Genomic DNA, 22,115 nt, shown 5'->3' on the forward strand with positions numbered 1-22,115 from the left:
ATCACATGCCACTGCTTCCCACTGGCCTTTAACTGGGTCCTAACGTTGGGAAGCAGAGGTGGAGCCCTGATCATGTGACCCACATTATCGGGAGCCTGTCCCACAGACTGTCTCTGTAATCTTTGGGGATTCTAACATAAGGGGGGACTCTGATGTATTGGGGACTTTAATGTAAGGAGGGTTCTGGGCACTAAGTCCCCAGGATTTATGTCCTTAGGACTCTGACGTAAATGGGGACTCTAATGTAAGCGGGGGCTCTGGGGATACTGCTATAAGGGAGGACTCTGATGTAAGGGAGGCTTTGGGGACTCTGATGCAAGGGGGGCTCTAATGCACGGGGGTCCCCCCTTAAATCAACGTCCCCTTTTATATCAGAGCTCTGGTGACTCGCTGTGATTGGCAATCACAGTGGTTACATGATCGGGAGCTGATATAAGGTGGGACTCTGGAGACTCTGATTAAAGAGGGAACTCTGATGCAAGGGGGGACTCTGGGCACTCAAGTCCCCAAGATCCCCCCTTATGTCAGAGTCCCACTTACACCCAAGACCTTAGAACTCTGACATAAATAGGGACTCTGATGTAACGCTAATCACTTTATTGTTGATGAGGTGGGAAAGGAGGAACCCAGGAAGGCAAAACATAAGCAGATTAAATATCAGCTTTTAGGGTTTTGTTCACACTGAAAGCGTGTGCATTCCAGAGCGTAGCTGCTGGAACGCACCGCGATCGCTATGAAACTTCCCCCGCGTTTTGGGGCGGGAGGGGGCATTGAATGCAAACGCGTGGCAAAACTTTGCCAGTGTTGCGTTCCACTGCAAACGCCAAAAATAGGGCTTGTGCCCCCCCCCCCAAAAAAAAAAAACAGGGGGGGGAGGTGTCACAACAACAGCGGGGGGAGAGGTTCCCCCGCAATCGCGGTGCGTTCCAGCAGCTTCTGCTCTGGAACGCACGCGCTTTCGGTGTGAACAAGCCCTAAACCAGTGTTTACTAAAAAACTTTTTTCCTTCCAAGTCACTCAACAACAACAACAGCGACCCTTCAATTCTTTTCCGTGAGACGATATCTAATAAAAAAAAATATTCCTTTGCAGTGGTTGTAAATCTCAGCTGGTCCCGGCGCTGATAAAGAAGAAGAAAATACCGGAGCTGCCAACTTTTAACAGAACCCAACAGAAGAACAACCAGCAAATGTAAGACGTGCGGGAATATTCACCGCAGAGGTTCATGTTTTATTTTTTTTGGTGCAATCAGATTTTATTAGAGATTTTCATAACAAAACAAAGGAAACATGTATACATGTGATAAAGTAGTTATAAGCATAACAACAATACAATAGGGGGGATGTTTTATTTTTTTCCCCTCAAACTGCAGAACACCTACAGCTAAATATTGTCACAGAATAACAAAAAGTTCCACGGATAATAGGCTCTGGCAGTATTCCTGAACTCGGCCTCAGATGTTAAAACGCATCAGTATGGAACTGTCACAAAAAAAAAAAGGAGAGCAGCCAATGCACTAAAGATTTTCTTACCTTTCATCGCATGCGTGCCTCAGGCCTTATTATTTCTACTTCTCTAAAAATGTTTAAACCCATAACGCACTGTTCTAGTAACTGTCATGCGTACACACGCTCAGTGACAGTTAGAGACAGGCTGAGAAGAAAAATGCCACTTTTGTAAAGAAATATGCTATATATATAATTGCCATGCATTTCATGCAGCATTAAAGGAGACCTATGAGGTGAGTGCTTTTCACTCACCTCATAGTTCTAGCTGACCTGTGACAATGAGACTGTCACAGGTCGGCTCAGTAGATCGGGAGGTGAGCGAACACATACCGGCGTTCGCTCACCTCTCGAACCTGTCACGGCTCTCTGCCGTGACAGGGGAGGGGCTGGATTTCCCCTGCTCCGATCCAGCGCTGACTGGCGGAACGGACGGGGAGGGGGCACAGCTGGCTCTGCCTCTGGATAGGCAGAGCCAGCTGTCACTCACGCAGCTGGGTGGATCCAGACATAACTGTACATCAGGGGCTGTAGCTCACGGTATACTGAGCCTAGGGTGACGGGAGGACGCTAGTTTGTGTCCTCCCGTTACCCTAAGGAGAACTATGGGGAAAAGACTTAACCCCATAGTTCTCCTTTAAACTATTAAACGTATTTTCAATAACGAATACAACTCAAACAAATATGCATCGTACAGCAGAGTATATTTTTTTTTATTTTTGCCCAAGCGCTTACAGTCATCATGTTCCTGAACAGCTCTAACTCTCTCAGCTCGGCTTCCCTGAACTTCCTGCCCAGTACAAGATCACAAGGGATAGATCAGTTTCTGTCAATCTACTAAAATGGACAAGGGAGGCAAGGTAGTGTCTTGCCTTGCTGTTCCTGTGTGTTTGTGAAGACACACACGGCTTACCATCACACACAAGGGTGGCTCCATAGGACCCTGCAAGGGAAAGGAGCCACCCTAAAACAGGATATCAGGGCCAGTGCTCAGGGGACCAGTTGATTCTGCAAGAAACTAAAGCTTTTAAGGAGCAGCATCCATTTCCAAGTATTTTAATCAGCATTTGAACTGACTTAAAAACCTTTAACAAAATTCATGTTTCATGGCAATTTGAAGCCAGTTATAATTTTCTAAAACGGTCAACAGCATTTTCAATGTTCCCTCCCTTTTGAATTGTGGAGGGCAAAGGAGTCAGTCTGTCCAATCCAGGAGCCAGCAGGATTTCTTTTTTAGGAGTCAGCCCCAATAACAAAAACTAGAAAAGCCTTAAAGGTTAGGAGCCAGCTGTATTATTTAACCACTTGAAGGCCATAGTGTTTCACCCCCTTCCTGGCCAGGCCATTTTTCAGTATTCAGCGCTGCGGTACTTTGACTGATGTTTATTCCGTCATGCAACGCTTTACTGAAACGATTTTCATACCATTTTTTGGGGACAGATAGAGCTTTCTTTTGGTGGCTTTTACTATATAACAAAAAAAGTACCCTAAATTTTGAAAAAATCTTCGGAGACCGTAACATACAGGGGTACAGGTACTCCTAAGAGCAAAATTACACATGGACTCATACACACCAGCTCATACATAAATGCATACACGCAATCAGGGGCGTATTTACCGCGAGGCAAACTAGGCGTTTGCCTAGGGCGGCACCCTCCGTCGGGGCGGCTGAGGCCCGGCTCCTGTCCAGCCCAGTGTTTGTCTAGTTAAAAGGTTTTGTTTTTTTTTCCATTTTGGACAGGCTGAGGAAGAATCAGAACCTGATGGGTTTTACTGCTATCTGGGGCTCTGTAAGAGAGATTGCCTCTCACTTCCTGTCCTTGTAAACTGTCATTGTGATGGTTACTGAAGGGAAATCTCTAGCCCTAGGTAGCAGTAAAAACCTGAAAGGGTTTCTTATCCTTCTCCACTCCAAAACAAAAGCAGCAATTTTCGCTGGACACACACTTAATCCATAGCACACCCTAGAACCGAAGAGTCTCATCAGGCTGATCAACCTTTCAACTGATGCTCGAAGGAAAATCACAAAGAAAACAACCGTGTCGCTGATGGACACTCGCCAAAACCCATACCAAGCCCTTATGTCAGATAGGTGTCTGGTATGGATTTAAAGGGGGGTGCCCACGCAAAAGCACAAAAACAAATTAGGATTCCCCTTTCACATTAGAGTTCCCTCTTCATATCAAGAGTATTCCTTTACATTATGATCCCCCTTTAAAACAAGAGCCCCCTCCTTTCATATTAGAGCCCCCTTTACATTAGGAGCCTCTCTTCACACCAGAGCCTCCTCCTTTCACATCAGAGTCCAGCTTTACATTAGAGGCCCCCCTTATACATCAGGGGCCCCCTTTACAACAACCCCCTATGTTCACATCAGAGCCCCCCCCTCTTACACTAAGAGCCCCTCTTCACACCAGAGCCTCCTTCCCAGAGTCCCACTCTAAGGAAGCCAGAAGTCACCCCATACTGGTTGAGAAAGTCTGGTATAGAGTCATAAATCAGCCCCGAGTGTGTCATAGGCCAAGTGCAACTTTAGATGCTACCATTAAGCAATGACCACCACCGTACCAAGAAAACAACTTCTTCAAAATGACTTTAGATGAAGGTCCTTTTTAGCTGCCTCTCCCCATAACATACCCCTGAGGGAACTTTCCTTTTTGTTGCTCGGTAAAATTGTGATTAATGTCTCCCACTGATTAGTCTTTCTGCCTCATTAACTCTCTAATTTGTAACTGGTGAAATCATTCTGGATCCTGGAAGTAACAAAATTGAGAACTTTTTTTTTTTTTAATTTAGCAAATCACATGCTGTAAGAAAAATAAAATAGTGTAGAGTCATATGATGTTGGAAAAAAGGGCCTGGATATTTTTTAAACATGAGGGCAATACCCATAGCAACCAGATTTGGCCAACATGTTCTCTAGTAAAGATGAGAAAATGTAACTTGTAACTTGTTGGTTGCTATGGTAAATAATTTCAACTTTGTCTTCCCGTGTAGATAGACAACAGTTGTTAGGGTCAGGCTGGCCACACACATAACTATGGGATATGCACAATTTTCTATATTTAAGCTGGTCATACATGGATCAAACTTCATCTTTTTTTCTGTTGAAACGGCTGAATACTGTTTCACGGGTGGCCTTGTTGGCACCAACTGGAAAGGTAAAAGCACACCCTCCACTGCCAATCTTTGCCAGGTTTGTATATCCAGGAGTGAGCTATAGCAAACCAACCAAAACCAACCCAAAGCACAACAGATAGCACACAAAATCAATTAATAAAAAGCAGCATTGCACTTCATTTTTTTTGCCTATCAAACCCATAACATAGCCAAAGAACTGTACATTCACTGACCCCCATTTGGAACATAGTCCTCTGTAGCTGCCTTCAGATGTCAAATGCTACACTCCTTCACACTTCCCTCTGGCCACTTTGAAGGAGTGTAGCATTTGGCATCTGAAGTGGAATGCTCAAGAATGGTAATCCTCAATTTAATGGAGTTGGGCGAGTCTGCTGCCTCTGACGCATTTCAGTTTTTACAATATTCTTTAGATATGCCAACTATGCAGCTGAAGGCCTGCCTTACTGTATACAATATGTATAGATTAGGTAGGTCCTTACATTACTAAGAGTTGGTAAATCTAAAGCAGTGTCAAGGTTGTGCATGGAGACTTAAAGTGTATCTAAACTCAAAGACAAACATTTAATATATTGCAGCTTACCAGTCCTTAGATGTGGTGGCATTAGTTTCCATTTTTGCTTTATTTGCTTCTTTATTTTCACCTGGTTATCTGGACAGTAACACACCTCCTGTCTAAGGGAAGCACCAGTCTATGGAGTAGTAGCCACACTTGGACAACAGCATTGTCACCCTGCAGAGAGGGTTTTGTTAGATGCTCTAGCAGATTTAAAAGAACTTCGCTATTTAGAAAAACCCAGATAACACTTTTTCAGCCGTTACTGCCATTTGTTTTTGGGTTTTTTCGGGGGGGGAGTTTGGATAAAGATTTTACATAAATGAATAAAAGCTGACCATTGTAAGCACCCCTATCAGTGGTAAATGGTTTGGTCCAACACTATCTATTACTTTTGCTGGACAGCTTGACCTGTTAAAGGAAGGGGAACAAATAACAGACTTACTGGCCGGATTACCAGGTGAACAATCTTGATACAGTCTATTTTGCTCTGAGGTTTAGAAATGCCTTAGAGTCCTTTTGCACAGGCTTTCAAATCAGGTTCACCTGTCAATGATCAGAAGGCCAATATTAGCCTATGGGCAGCTGGATCTAAATGGATTGAGTCTGTTTACATCCGTTACACCCCCGCCCCCCTCCGACCCCACCAGGTCTGGATAAACAAACTGATCAAAGTTCTGTTTCACCGGAAATGGGCATACCGTATCGGGGGTGATCTGATATAAACGGACACAAGTCTGATCCGAATTACCAACATAGGTCTGGTAATTTTAGAGATTTGCGATGAAGGAAAAAACTGGATGGACATGGATGTCACAACATGCACAGATCCCCTCCTGATCCGACCATGTAAAAAGAGCCTTAAAGCCTGATTGTACTGCTTAAAAAAAAAACTGTTTCACAAATTAATTCAGCTCTTGGGTACTTGTAAGAGCCACAGATGGCACATGTCTGGGCACCTGCATATGCCTGCAGGCATTAGACTCAAAGACACTACAAAAATGCACATATCAGTATAATTTATTATGATATAAAGGTATTTTACATCTGCACAAAGGTTTCACTTGTCCCATAGGCAAAATGCAGCGCTTGCGAGTACATATGGACCTACTTACCCCTTGTTATGCCCTCAGGACATCCACAGTCCTTTAAATTGACCCGCATTCTCTGCATGTTCTTTACTGGTCAGGTAGAATATAGTATACGTATAAATTAGAAGCTCTTGAAATTGCTTTCAGCTTTGCTGAGATCCTTTACTCCTCATCAAGGATGGAATATGTGATGTTATATACATCTCAGTATTCAAACATTGCCTCAAACTTTGACAACTTCTCCATCGGTTCGTTTTCATTTCTACGACCATCTCTCCAACACTTCAATACCATTCCTGCCTCACGGCATTATTTTCCCTCACATTTGTTTTTGGTTTATTACACGTTTTTCAAACTTATTTCAATTTCAAAAGCCAAAGAAGAAATAAAAAAACAAACATTGAATAATACCAAGAAAGTTGCAAGCACATCAATAGCGTTTTAAATGTCAACACTTTAAGAGCTATATTGCTGCATATCATCTCCTCTGAAGGGACACAATTTCTGTACAGAAGACCTCACAGAACCCTTTAAGCCGGAAAGCCTAGATGGGCAACTTTCACACTGCCAAAAATATTCATTACTGAATTTGCATTCATAGACCAGGTCTTCGGGATGGATTGATTGGAGTTGTTGAGGTATGGAACATCTGTGTAGAGTTTAGGGATTTTCTTAGCATGTTCACATCCATTAATGGGGATCTCACTTGATACCAGTGCTGGTTATTACAAGACAGTGTTGAAAGCAATAAATGGCACCAAAAAGAGAGAGTGTGTGAGGGGTGTTGGTGGGGGGTGAGGAGAATCAAAGCATGGGATTGCTTTCAATATATTACAGCACACAAAAGACAAAGGAGCAGCTGCGAATAGGTTGTAACTATGAATAAAAGGCAGTCTTTATACTGACCCAGCCAAGGGGCTGCTAGTGCCCCCACACTAATGTTTAAAGCTGAACTCCGGGATAAGCAAATATTGTCTAAATAGAAGAGGCCGGTGTGTTTTCACTTGATGTGCTTTGTGTATTTCTTCCAGATTTGTGCAGTAATCCAGTGTGGGATGTTGACTCTGTGACTATGTGAAGACCAGTCACTCTCTCTCCTTGTGCAGGTGACTGGTCTTGTCTCTGCCCCCTCCTGTAATAAAGACCAGTCACTGCTGCTCTCTCTCCTTGTGCAGGGTGACTGATCTTGTCTCCGCCCCTCTTGTAATAAAGATCGGTCCCTGCTGTTCTCTCTCCTTGTGCAGGGTGACTGATCTTGTCTCCGCCCCTCTTGTAATAAAGATCGGTCCCTGCTGTTCTCTCTCCTTGTGCAGGGTGACTGATCTTGTCTCCGCCCCTCTTGTAATAAAGATCGGTCCCTGCTGTTCTCTCTCCTTGTGCAGGGTGACTGATCTTGTCTCTGTCCCCTCCTGTAATAAAGACCGGTCACTGCTGCTGTCTCTCCTTGCACAGGGTGACTGATCTTGTCTCCACCCCCTCCTGTAGTTTTCTGTGGGTAGTCTGTAGTAGGTGGGGTCTGCTGGGTCCCTCCCGCAGCTCAGCAGAGGCTCTGTACAGCACAGTTGTGATGTCACTGCTATTTTAACAAGGTGATATCTGGTTTGGAAAGCCATTTACGGCTCAAAGTGGATTTAAATCCTTTGTGGCTATTGAGGAATTTTTTTTTTCAAAATGAAACTTTTTGTGCCCAGTGGTTCAGCTTTAAGCATCAGTGTTATTAGTAAGTGCTGCAGACTGGGCTACAAAAATACATTCTTAAATGATTAATTTCACAGCAAACACGTAATCTTTCTTTAAATGGTTATTAAGATAGATCTATTCTAAACCCTAAGTGAATGATATTTAGTTTGCAATCATAAAGGTCATGTTTGTTTTCTGTAGAATGCAGGTTTTCCCTTTTTTTTTTTGCTCTCTTTTGCATTTCAGTTCTGCTGATTTGGACTGTCCTTGTACACCCCCTCCAGAGTCATCTGCATATTATTGTTCTGGACTGGCTACCTGATAGTGACAATTTGGATAATTGTGCAGGGTATGTCAGCATGGCCACTTGTCGTCAACCGGGGGTGCATGTGTGACATCCCTTTAACCCTTTCCCTGCCACAGACATTGCAGTAAAGAGCTGTAAACGGACTATAGGAGCCAGGAGTGTTGTTACACTCCCTCAGCCGACTGTCGGCTTTCAGGTACAAGCGATCTACCAATCATTTCTACACCCTCCTGCAGATGCCACCCTCTGTGTATCCCCGGCTTCCCTGCCTGTTGTAACTGGCACAGGCTTTTATAGCATCGCCTATCGACAATATGTGGTACCAAAGTATGTCGCCATTTCACGGGCGCCTGCAATTTTGAGGTTTGATATGTGTGGTGTCCGTTTACTCATTTTTTAATTTTTTTAACATGTTAAAGATTATATGAGGTTTTTGGTCATTGGGTTCACATCTACTTCAAAGTAAATATGAAATGAGTGAACTACAGAGGCTGCTATAGCAAGAAACCTTTTGAAAATTACAGTCACCTGGCTGTATTATACTAACCCACTGGCTTCAATATTTTTGGCCAGATAGTGCATATATTTTCCCTTGGGCCCCCTTTCCTGCCATCATTCAGAGGTTGTGTTGGTGCACAGTGGGACCAGAGGTCAAGCTGGTGAAGGGATGATCTTCTCTTAGCAGATACAGATGCAGGCAAAGAGAAAAGGTATTTACACCCCTTGAGCCCTCTTGTAACTTAGTTGGCTCAGCTTTCAAAAGTCCACATCAGGGCCTCAGCAGAAGCACGTATGCACCTGACCATAGACATTTCAATAAAACCAAAAGATGTTCTCAATGTTTATTATTGCTTACAATTGCAGGGCTGTTTCTATACTGCTATAGGGACATAGCCTGCTGCTTAGTATGAGCTGTGAACTACCTCAGTAGCATAGGTTGCAGGACCAGCCCTTTTCCACTGCACCTCCCCATACTTTGAAGCGCCCAGTTGCCTCTTCTGCTTACACATCGGCCCAGGCCTGGTCAGCGGTATGTTTCATATTAGTGCAATGCTACTTTTCTGCAGCTGAACCTATCTCACAGATTTCTGCTTTTGCAATGCCTTCTTGTGTGGCAGGATTGATAAATCTTTCCATTGTTTTTCGGAGATCACGGTTCACTTCACCTCGCTGTACAGCATTTTGCAGCCACCAGGAAAGAGAAAGTGCAGGTTTTACCTTGAAGTTGAACAGTTCATAGACCTTATCTACAGCAATTAATTCCAACACTGCTGAGCCAGACTCCAAGTTATACTCAACTCCCTAGGCCTACAAAAATGTATTATGACAAGACTTCTCCCAAACAGGATTAACACTTTCCTCTTATTGGGGCTTCCACATAACATTTGTGTCCTGGATTTTGATAACTTCAGAACCCAGAGGAAAAAAAAAAAATAACAAAGAAATGAGTGATCATACTGAATCCCAAGGTGACTGCAGCCATATTAATGCACTTGCAAAAAAACATTTGAGTACTGTCTGTGGTACTTTTTTATTTACACTAACAGTTACATTTTCAGGACAAGTTTTCAAGGGTCTACCCCCTTCTTCTAGGTTCAACAAGTATTGAAGTCAAAGGGTTGGTATTAGCATGACACATGACAGAGAGCCACATTCTGCAGCACATCTGTGTGGAACAGCACAGAAGCTAATAAAACAAATTAGCTAATAAAACTTTATGACTTTGCCCACCACTGAGAAGAAGGAGCAGCCGCACATCTGTGATGCATGGAAGAGGTGCAACCACAAAAAAAGTGTATACACAAATAGTTTGCAGTTTAAGTTGACTCAAACTCAAAAAGTGAAGTTTTTCTTATAGGGGACATCTACAACTGTTAATTGTGCCTAAGCAATACCTTTACAAATGTACCCTTTGTCTTGAATTCCTCCTAAAAATAGCATTGAAATGTCTATGCCTTGGAAATCCTGTCTTGAGCCTCATAGCTGTATATCCGCAGTTTAAGATGATCTAAGGAAGCTATATTCCACTGACTGCTAGTCTCACCAGAATTGGGTGAAATTTGGCGATGACTCTACTATACTGATCAGTGTTTTCCTTGCTGGAGAGGAAGCTGTACCTGAGGACCTGCAGTGCAAGGATCTCCCTGCTTTTGCTTCGTCTATTCTGTGCATCTGAGCTTCCTTTACCCCTGCTGCATCCTGATTAATAACTCAAGTCATCATATCACCAGTGGGTGCCTCTGATATAGGAAAGAAAAGCACTGCTCCTCTACCAAGATGATTGCCTCAGCTCAGAATCACATTGCAGAACAAGGCATGGTAAATCAGCAATGGGGAGAAGATCCGCTGCCTACAGGGAAAACGGGCAACTAGTTAATTACCCTCTGATTGATTTTGTTCAGATATGGCTTCCACAGTTCAGGTCCTCTTTTTTTAAAATTCAATAGATTGTTATTGTTTTCCAATGAAACAGTAAAGTATAGCAGGTGTTTGCAGACTTAAGATATGACACAGGGTAGGATCTATGCATTTTCCTAACAGTACATATAGTGAACACATCTGCAAAAGGGATTGCTGCAAACAGTAACCACGCGTAACAGCATTCAGTAGGCTGGAGATACAGAGAGTAAATCCAGTGCAACTAAATAACATTGTGTATATTCAATCTAATAAAAGTAAAAGAAAAAAAAAAAAAAAACCTCCACCACCCCAATCAGGTGTAGGGTTGAGGAGGGCCAGGGAAAGGTTGAGAGCGGGATAAGAAGGGAGGTAGGATAGAGAAGGAAAGTAGAGGTGAGAGTGAGGTAAAGTAGAGACGGTCCTTTCCCGGTAGGGAAGTGATTGCCTGTTCCCTAAAATCAGAGTGTCAGCAGGTGAGTGTCCAAGGAGTGCGTCTGTAGATATTGGATCCATGCGTTCCAAATCTGTTCAAAGAGAAACAGGAACCATACCGCACTCCTTACCTGGACTCCCACTTGATGAAGATGGGTGCTCGAAATGACTGCGGATGGCACCGCCACACATGAACAATAGAAAAATGTCACCTGCACACCATAAGTTGAAAAAGCAAAATATTTTATTGCCAATAGCTGTATCTCATTGGCAAGCACTTTCAGGGCCTCGCAGGGACCCCTTCATCTCTAAGCCTGATAAAGGGGACCCTGCGAGGTCCCGAAAGCGCTTGCCAATGAGATACAGCTATTGGCAATAAAATATTTTGCTTTTTCAACTTATGGTGTGCAGGTGACATTTTTCTATTGTTCATGTGTGGCGGCGCCATCCGCAGTCATTTCGAGCACCCATCCCAATTGAGATACAGCTATTGGCAATAAAATATTTTGCTTTTTCAACTTATGGTGTGCTGGTGACATTTTTCTATTGTCCAAATCTGTTCAAAGCGCAGGACTTTATTTTTTTTCAAAACTGGGGTTGGAATGCATTCTTTTATTCAAGGTTTTCCAATGAGGCCATGATAAATACACGCTGTAGTTACTTAGTGAAGCTCTTTCAGAGTACCATAAACAAGATATGTATAGGCACCGTTAGCCTTCATTAACTGCCTAGGCTAATAACCTGTGACACATCTGGATTTGCGGCAAACCTTTAACCCAAAATCGATGGCCACTTCATAATGAGCACATGAGCTAAACAAACGGTAAATAAACAGCCCTGTCAGTGTAAAGTAATTCAATCTGTGGCTCTCTCTCTCTGTAACGAGACAGAAGATTAATTATTCAGAGGTGTTTTAGCTGCCACCGGGCCAATAGCAATCCACTAATGACTCAGAGTATCACAGATCATATTGCCAAATGGCTTTCACACATATCTCAGCAGGCTGCAGTCCAAAGCACCAAGCTGACTCAGCCGAACTTGATGGCCTGGCCGAAATGAACCATTCCGAGGTTAATCTGAAATGATTAGGTCTCTTTGGAAAATCATCATTTATGAATGCTGTGCTGTTTCACTTGGGGGAACAGAAAGAAAAAATCAGCACAACAGTTCTGCAGTAATAGAACTTGTTTCAAGAGTTAATATGGAAGCAAATAAAATCCAACGTTGGAAGACCTTACTTTTCTCATCCCTACGATCCCTCCACTCTGTTCAGTCCTGATTCTTTCCTACCTATATTGGGAAAGGCTACAAAATATCCCATACCAAGCTAGTGATTTATCATGCTTCTGGGTAAGTCAGTTCTTATTACAGCTTCCAGTAAAAAAATAAGTTACAACTTGCACCTTTAACTAAGAGGCAACTTAACTACAATCCAGAGAAATCCATTTGTGAGCAGAAAAAGACTTGAAATACAAAACAAAGGAACGTCCACAAGCTGTGAGGATTTTTAGACTTGTATTATCCTGCAATGCACTTCTTTACTGAGAAGCTGACAGTTACTTTGAAAAGCATAATAATACTTAAAGTGACATTAAACCCTCAGATTTTTTAACATAAACCAATACTTTAATGTGCGCCTTACTGTAATCCATGGTAGTTTCCCATACAAAACATGAAAAAGCCTTATTCATAGCCCAAATAAACTTTCCGTTAAAATCAGCTGAAAGTTATTTAGGTTCACCAAGAATACCTCCAAAAGAAAGGAGTTATAAGTCTTAGGACACATCCACACTACCGATTATACTGCCTTAATACAAAGCACATTAGAACACTCTAACACAGCGCAATATTGTAAATAGACCCTTAGGTTGGATTCACACCTATGCATTTTCCATTGCCTTATCCATTGAGATAAATGGAAATGCTTCTAAGCACGTGTTAACGGGTATCAGTGCACGCTATGGAGTGTTGTTGGAGTTGCAATTCCCCCTTATATTGAACTTCAACATGAATCGATGTGCATCATGATATGTGTACTTGTGCCATGATGCAATAAGTGGTGTGATGACGAGTGTGCATGTGTACTTTAATGCATGCATTCAGATGCATTTCCATTTATTTCAATTTAAAACACATCAAGAAAAAATGCCCGTCCACATAAAGTACACCAACCTGGCCTCTGCTAAAATGAGAAGGACCCTTGTTCTCTGTAAGGAAACACTGGTCTCTCTGCAGAGGTCTGAAACACCCCTTGTTAAGCCAGACCTATAGCTCAAGTTCTGGCTGAGCAGGAGACATGTCAGAATTCTACAGAGAGACCACTGCTTCCACATAGAGAGCAACGGTCCTTATCATGCTGGCAGTGGACAGGCATTCTACTCAGGCTGTGTCTGCTTTCTAAAGAAAAACTGAAATACTATGCACAGCTTTTATTTTGATGCACCAGGAATGTGTTTAACTAAATCAAACTGTCTGGATCACCTGGTGTCAGACCGAAGAAACAAACGCAAATAATAAACATTGTATTGCATGGTCTCACTACAATACCATATTTCACCAGTAGGAGGTGTTCCAAGCAAAATCTGTCAATAAAGTTTCTGTCCTACCAAAACTCGGAAGCTCTGATATGCAAATAGGGAACCATAGCCCCAGACAAAGTTCATTTACAGGGTTATTCACAGAATGGTGATGAGTTTGGAGAAGGCAGGAGAAGTGAACAAACTAGGCCAACATAGCTGATTTGGAAAATTATTTTCAAATCAGCGATATTGTCCTAGATTGTTCACTTCTCCTGCCTTCGCCAAACTCTTCACCCTTTTGTGAATAACCCTGTCAATGTTTTCCTCTAAACCCAGTTAGAGAACCCATGTCTCATTTCTTTCTATTTCCATAATATGAGAGAAAAGCTCTTTACACAATACAAATTCACGCTTATATTTTATGTGCCATTAGGGGTAGTATTAACACAGTAGTATACACATCCTTTTAGTATCCACCATCTACAGAAATGCAATTTAAGACTGAATTCACTTTGATACACTTACCAGTTTCTTCATCAATGCTAAATCGTCCCAGTCCACTGCCATCTCTTATAGAGTACTGTATTTCACCATCACGACCACCATCTTCATCTCTAGCTAAAACTTGCAAAACACTAGTCCCGATGCGTGAATTCTCCTTTACAAATCCCGTTACAGCAAAATCCGTAAAATAGGGAGTGTGCAGATTTTCATTAACGTCCACCACTTCAACTTCCACAAAAGAGACGGATGAAAGAGAGACGGGACGGCCCTTATCCTTAGCCCTTACGGTCAAATTGTAAAACTGTTGCTTTTCGTAGTCCAACTCTTTGTTTAAGCGAATAGCTCCACTGGTTTTATCAATTTCAAATCTTCCATTGTAGTCGTTGACCAATGAGTAACGGACTTGACCCCCGAGGCCAAGGTCAGGGTCTTGTGTCTCAAGCCAAGAGATGACAGTACCAGCTGGAAGGTCTTCAAGTACCCTAGCAGTGTAGCTAACAGGGATGAAAACTGGAGAACAATCATTGACATCCTCCAAGTAGACTCTTAAGGTAACAACTGAAAAAAGCTGCTGACCATTTTCTGCTTTGTCTCTTGCCTCAATTTTCAGGGTATAATTGGACATGAGCTCCCTGTCCAGTTGGTCAGCTACGTACACTATTCCAGTAGAGCTGTTAATAGCAAACTTTTTTGTATCTGTTAAAATAGAGTATGTGACTTCCCCATTTGGCCCAAGATCCTTGTCCCTCGCTTCTACCTGAATCAATTCTGTCCCTATGCTTGTGCTCTCTAGGACATTAGCTGAATAACTTTCATGGAGGAAGATGGGATTGTTATCATTTGCATCATTTACATGGATAGTTAACAATCTCCATGAGGACCTCTGTGGGTTGCCTAGGTCATATACTGTAATGTTAAGTAGATATTTATCAGTTTTTTCTCTGTCCATTGGCATTAAAACACTCAGCTGACCTGATTCCAAGTCAATAGTAAAACAACTATCCATATTGCCATCTGTAATTGTGTAAAGTACCTTTCCATTAAACCCTGAATCTGGATCGCTGGCTTTAATCCTAAGGATAGAGGTTCCCTCAGGGAGGTCCTCCTTCACTGATACATCAGAAGGAAATGATTTGTCAAACTGGGGTGGTTGTCGGTTTACTGAATAGAAATCAAACAAGCCATCCTCATAATTAAGCCTGGCATTGGCTTTAGACTTTTTTAGAAGCTTCTCTGCTAATTTCTGGGCAACCCTTGTTTCTTTACAATCAAAATATTTTGAAGGTACCTTGCCATGGACTATGGTTATGTTAACAAACATGGGGTCTGCAAAGTATTCCCCATCAGTAGCAGTAATCTTTAGAGCAAAGTTACTGTTTCTTAAACCAGAACTAATAAAAGATTTTTTAAGCTGCAAGACCCCTGAATCAGGATTCAAGTAGAAAAATCCAAGCTCATTTCCAGAAATAATTTTATACTTGACAAGCTCTAACTCATCTATATCAATGGCAGAGACCGCTGTGATATGTCCGCCAGTTGGAAAGTCAAAGGAGATGACTCCTTGACAAGCTACCTTCTCAAACAATGGTTTGTTATCATTAACATTCCCTATATGAATAGTTACGTTCACTTCACTCTCATGTCGATATGGGGAACCCCAATCAGAGGCTCTCACAATGAATCTGTAACTTTCGGGAGAAGACTCAAAGTCGAGAACATCAGAGGTGCTGATGGTTCCCGTAAACTGGTTAATAGCAAATGGCAAAGAATTCAAACTAGCTATGCTGTATGTGATATAACCATTTTCTCCTTTATCCATATCAAAGGCGGACACCATTACAATGCTAGTTCCAACGGGAACACTTTCGTTGACAAATGACTCATATGAAGCCTGCTGGAACTGTGGAATGTGATCGTTGGCATCTTCCAGCCTGATAATGACTTTCGCTTTAATATCACTGCCTTTTTGTACTACCATAATTTCATAAGTATCTTCCCCAAACAAGTTTAGAGGACGGGCTGTGGTGATTAGACCTGTTCTTGAATTCATTTTAAAATACGCAGAATCTCCACTCTCAGAAATTTTGTATTCCACAGACGCAGTCACGGGCTGCACCTTCACTGCTGCAACAACAGCGCCAGGAGGAGAGAACTCACTGACCGTTACCTCGTAAACTTCTTTTTCAAACTCAGCTTTCACCTTTTCCCTTGTAGGGCTAGAAATCTGCACATATCTCATTTCAGAAGACCTCTGAGGAGACCCTTTATCTTTTGCCTGAATTGTCAGATTCACGCCATATGGAAAACTGTCCCAATCAATAGGACTTTTCTGTTTGATTTTATACTCGTTCATCCATTTGCCCTCCTTGACTAAAGAAAACTGTTGCAACACATCCCCCATCACTATTGAAACAGACTCTATATCTCCATTAGCACCCTCATCTATGTCATCAACTGTAATTATGGCGTAAGAAGGATCCACGTCCAACATGGAAGGAATGTGAGTGACCACAGTGATTGTGGGAGCATGTTCATTAATACGTTCAATGTGAACAAAAAGTTTGGCGGTACTGCTTACGCCATTGTTGCCATATAATTTCATCCCACGATCTACAGCCAACACTTCTAGGTCATACCGGTTCTTTTCATCATAGTTTAAGCGTCCACTTAATGAAACAACCCCACTGGTGGGATGAACAGAGAATAAATCTACTTTGCTTTTAAAATAGTAATAAAATTCCCCATTGGATCCAATATCAGCATCTGTGGCGGTAACTTGTGCAATGCTAGTCCTTATTGGTGTACTCTCGGCAATTGTGACAGAGTAGGTTGTCGGGGAAAAAAGAGGTCTGAGATCATTCATATCCAAGACCTGAATGTTGACTTTTGTCCAAGCCTCTAAGTCTTCTCCCCTCACTGATGCTTTTATTGATAATAAATAGCTATCTTGAATTTCTCTATTCAGGATGGCAGAATTTCCACCTTTTGTTCGAATCCTTAAAAAACAAAAGTCTCCGATTACCACTTCCTCCGCCTTAAAAAACCCTTCTTCATCCCCAGACATGATCCTGTATTTGATGTCCCAGGACAAGTTAGCTAACTTGATTCCAATTTTCGTTTGGCTGTTGAGGTACGTCCGGGCAGCAGAATTTTCGTAAACCGTGGCATTGTATGTTGGGTGCGTAAACTGGAAGATCTGTGGTGAAGGTCCTTGGATACCGATGCATAATTTAACACAGAAATTTAAAATTAAGAAGATCATATAGTAGGGAGATATTGATGTGTCTCCCAAGATATCCATGGTTATAGCCATTCCATCATTTTCTTCCTTCCTGGAACAAAAAGAAAAGAAACATTAGGAACAATGAGAAGTTAATATATGTAACATTCATGCAGAGAACTACACTCATTGGCCGCTTTATTAGGTACACCTCTTCAACTGCTCGTTAACACAAATATCTAATCAGCCAATCACATGGCAGTAACTCAATGCAGAGCGGTAGACAGCTGTGTCTCCTGTCAGCCTGCCATTGCATTGTATAGGCTTCTCGGCCACAGTTCTTCGCAACCACCAGTGATCCCAGCGGCAGATTCTTGCCACATATGGACACAAAAGTTTGTGTGAATGAGTTTTAAAGATCAGGGACACCTGAGCCGAAATTCTGCAAAGCTTTATAAGAAAAGAAAATGGAACCTTAATGATAATAAGTTAAAAGAGTTCTAAAGGAGTCACATTTATGTATTTATCATTGGTATTTATATAGAGCCAACAATTTACACAGCCATTTACATAGTACACATTGACATCAGTCCCTGCCCTCAAGGAGCTTACAATCTAAGGTCCTTATCACACACGCATACATACATGCATACATACATACATACATACATACATACATGGCTAACTTAGACAGGAGCCAATTAATCTTCCAGCATGTCTTTGGAGTGTGAGGGGAAACTGGAGTACCCGAAGTAAACCCACACAAGCACAGGGAGAACATGCAAACTCCTTGCAGATAGTGTCCTGACCGGGAACATCATATCCTCTCCTGTTATAACATCAGCATTGTAATAGGAATACATAGTTGAGTTGTTTTTAATAATACAATCAAAGCTTACTTAAGAAAAATCCCTTTTATGTAGTGAGTGCTGCCTGCTATCTGCCCAACACTTTCACCAACTTCCTGGATTCCCAGTGTGCTTTGCGTCTCTTTCCCTGCTGATTGATATGAGGAGAAATCTCAATTTCTCAAGACTACATCTCCCATCATGCATTGCTTCTAGGAAGCAATGATAATGTTACATTGTTCAGACTTTGAGTTGTAGTTCAGAAGGCAGGCTCTGACACAAGAAGTGCATATTCACAGGACTAAGTGAAATGGTGTCAGTGCATTGAGGAAGTACATCCCATGGGCCTCTTCAATAAGTAAGTTTACAAACATCTAGATGGATCTGGTTATTAGGAGTGGGGTAGAACTTTTGAAAAATCCAATATAGAAAGACAGATTTAATTTCAGTCTTTGACCCTTTAAAGGACATTTAAACCTTCAGCGTTTTTTTTGTTGTCTTTTTTTGCATATATCTACAGCTAGCAAGCAGTAGATATATGCAAAAACATTAAAAAAAAGTTAACAAAAAGGTTCAAACTTACCTGTGTCTCCACTGCTCACTCCTATCTGAAGATTCTCGGGCGGCAGCAAAGGATCATGGGGCGGGCGCATGCGCAGAAGAGATCTTCGGCTGGGAGACGAGGAGAGACACAGGGTAAGTCAATGCACGCAGCCCGGCAGCGTGCACCCGCACAGACTCCATGGGACAGGAAGAGAGAGGAGTCAGCATTGGATCAGAGACCGGACCCAGCGGTGAAGGGACTCCTGAAAACTACTGGAAAGAAGAGGATGATCGGATCAAGAGGCGTCATTTAAGGTAAGTTCTTACATCAGCATCAGGGGGGAATTTTTGACTTTAATGTCACTTTAAGTTAAACAAATATGTTCCTGACTGCTCTATGGGCGGATTGACAAGAAGCCACGATGTGCTCACAAGTGCGTCACTTGTAACAGACATTTCATTAAGAACACTCGAGCCTGAGCTTTGTATTTGCCTGAGCTTTAGACTATAGTGATAATGATTAACACAGCGACACACGGTTCATGAACTGCATTGTGCACGGCATTGTCTTACTTAGCCCAAGTTGAAATTTCTAATAATGAGAGCTTTTTAATCGAGGAAACTGGAGGTTTTTGTTTTTTTTACTGCTCTCTTTGACTTTGTTTACTGTGTCTTTCAATGCATTCTGGCCTATTCAACTGAAAAACAAACCAATTTAAAATGCAATTAGAGTCCTCAATGAGCGCATTTAAGACTTGTAATGATGCTAAGTGCATTACTTAGCTACAGATGCACTGAGTGCCAAACATCACGCTGGTACTTCTTTCTGTGAGTTGCTGGTATTTAATGAAAATCACAGTAACAGAAAGATGAGAAGTCAAAGAGGGGGAAAAAACACAGCAACTCCGGACCTCGAGCTGTTGTGGAGCTACAAGTCCCATGAGGCTTTGCAAGACTGACAGTTACAAGGATGACTCCCAGAGGACGAGGCATGTTGGGATTTGTAGTTAAAGCGCAGCTTGAGGGCAAGAGTTGTCCATCTCTGTTACAGACCGATCAGTATTACTTCCGTTAGCTGGCCATACACTGTGAATTCTGGCTTCTTGATGAACCAGAAGAAATGTTCTCAGTGAGTGGCCCTGTTGGCACCCATCTGTCCGACATCCTTTGATCAGGAAATTGAAGGAGCCAGATGAAAAGTTCTCAGCTGAACAGTGAAGGCTGGTGGGACTTGTAGTTTCACCATTTACATATCCTGTCAAAGGATATATTAATGGATGATGCGGCTGTATGGGCGGAGCAAAATCAAAAATAATGTTTCCTATCTGGTAAAAGGCTGTCCCTAGAACAGGAAGTAAGGGAAAAGCTCTCTAACAGAGTCCTGGGTCGCCGTAAAACCCGTTCTATCCAAAACAAAAAATATATTTTGGGTATACTGTAGATACACTTTAAAATCTTTCAATTAAGAATTAGATCTTACGTTAGGAACATTACCCAGTACTCTGAGTTGGTGTGGGAATATTACACAGTACTCTGAGTTGGCAGGAACAGTAGTCAGTACTCTGAGTTGGTGGGGACATTACCCAGTACTCTGAGTTGGTGGGAATATTACACAGTACTCTGAGTTGGTGGGAATATTACACAGTACTCTGAGTTGGCAGGAACAGTAGTCAGTACTCTGAGTTGGTGGGGACATTACCCAGTTCTGTGAGTTTGTGGGAACATTACCCAGTACTCTGAGTTGGTGGGAACATTACCCAGTACTCTGAGTTGGTGGGGACAATACCCAGTACTCTGAGTTGGCGGGAACAGTAGTCAGTACTCTGAGTTGGTGGGGACATTACCCAGTACTCTGAGTTGGTGGGAACATTAGTCCATACTCTGAACTAGTGGGAATTAACTAAGTACTGTGAGCTGGTGGGAACATTCCAAATCTGTGTCCCACCCACCAAGAGCAGAGTCCATAACCCTTGTGGTTTCGGGAAAGGTGTCCAACCCTTGTGGTGTCCAAGCTACATGAACTTTTTTTGCACTTGCATTTTGTTTTGTTTCAAATCCCTTTCCTCCGCCTCTCCTGCCAAACTCTTCAACTTTTGATGGCAAAAATTACAAATTAAAATATTTTATTAGATTTCGGTGGAAAATAACACTTTATCCAGACCACAAATATCCGAGACTTTATTAATATTTATTGTATGGCGGTCAACTGCAACACAATACAGAGGAGGAAAAACTGGGAATGTAACATAAGGATAAGGAGCGAAGGGACCTCGGCACACGAGAAACCCAAGACAGAAAAAATATGATCGGCACAGGGGCTTCGGTTCATTTCAGATCAGATTGTGTGGTAAAGTGAGAGCTAATGGCTTTCCCAACAAGAAAAGAGGAAGACAATGCAGAGAATGAATCAGAGATCTGCCAGTTAAGCTGGAAGTAATCAGGGCATACAGGCTAGTCAGCAATATAAAGGTGTAATTCTAGACTGCCCCAAGGAACCTCAGCTCAGCCGCCATTCACTGCTGGCTTCTGAATCCTTTTCTTACTTTTCCACCAGGTGCTGGGAACACTTCCACACGCTGCGATCATCAACTCAAGTCAAGAAGAAACTTCTCATTAAATCGGAGAGCGTGGGGTTTATCTGCTACTGTCCTTGGGGAGGCAGATTGAAATAAAATTGGGAGGAATCAGAATGCGTGACCATTTCCTTTCCCCTTGCAGGGAAAATTCCAGGAAATAAGTAGAATTAGTGTACTATTAAAGTCATCGAAGAAACGTTATCAATGTCCTGCGATCAGAAAGAATCAATTTGCCTTGAGGTTGCATTCACATATGTGTGTTGCAGTAATATGAGACAACTTATGTGTGGGCATCGGTGTGTCAGCACATAGATGGGGGTTATGGTGAGCTGCACGGCCTCTGTGCATTGTTTTTTTGTGTTGCTGAGCACTGACACCGCATTCAAAATGGATATGCCGCCTTAATGCAATACACATTACTGCACAAAATGAACACCCTGCAACACTGCGTATAAGTCCTAAAACCCAACTTTACCTAAAACTCTCCCCCGTTTTAGAATGAGCAGGAAAGGGTTGTACATCTGTCAGGTTTTATTGCTGTTTGTATACCTGCTGGGGAGATTTACCCCACTTTGTGTCCCAATGACATCTAACAAGGTATCACTTGGACAGGAATTGAAGGTAAATCTAAACACTGGCAATACAAATAACCATAGAAGCCTGACAGAGGTTAATACCCTTCCTGTCTACAAAAAAAAAAAAAAAGAAAAAGTGTTCTTTTTTGCTCTTTGTCTCTTGGCAAGTGAAGTGTTTCCCACCACTGGAACAGGAAGTGAGCAGAAATCTTACCCTCCCC

General features: G+C 42.3%; 1 protein-coding gene across 1 annotated transcript in view; it reads right to left on the reverse strand.

The window, feature by feature from the left end:
• The window catches only part of FAT3 (FAT atypical cadherin 3), a 452,567-nt gene that overhangs the window by 374,027 nt on the left and 56,425 nt on the right, over positions 1 to 22,115 (reverse strand). The window contains exon 2 of the mRNA XM_018558632.1: positions 14,154 to 17,464. Coding sequence (XP_018414134.1) covers positions 14,154 to 17,445 — 3,292 coding nt within the window. The 5' untranslated portion in view covers positions 17,446 to 17,464. The remainder of the gene's footprint in view (positions 1 to 14,153; positions 17,465 to 22,115) is intronic.

Source organism: Nanorana parkeri, unplaced genomic scaffold, assembly GCF_000935625.1.
Source record: "Nanorana parkeri isolate BGI_ZX_2015 unplaced genomic scaffold, ASM93562v1 scaffold350, whole genome shotgun sequence".
NCBI classification, from domain to species: domain Eukaryota; kingdom Metazoa; phylum Chordata; class Amphibia; order Anura; family Dicroglossidae; genus Nanorana; species Nanorana parkeri.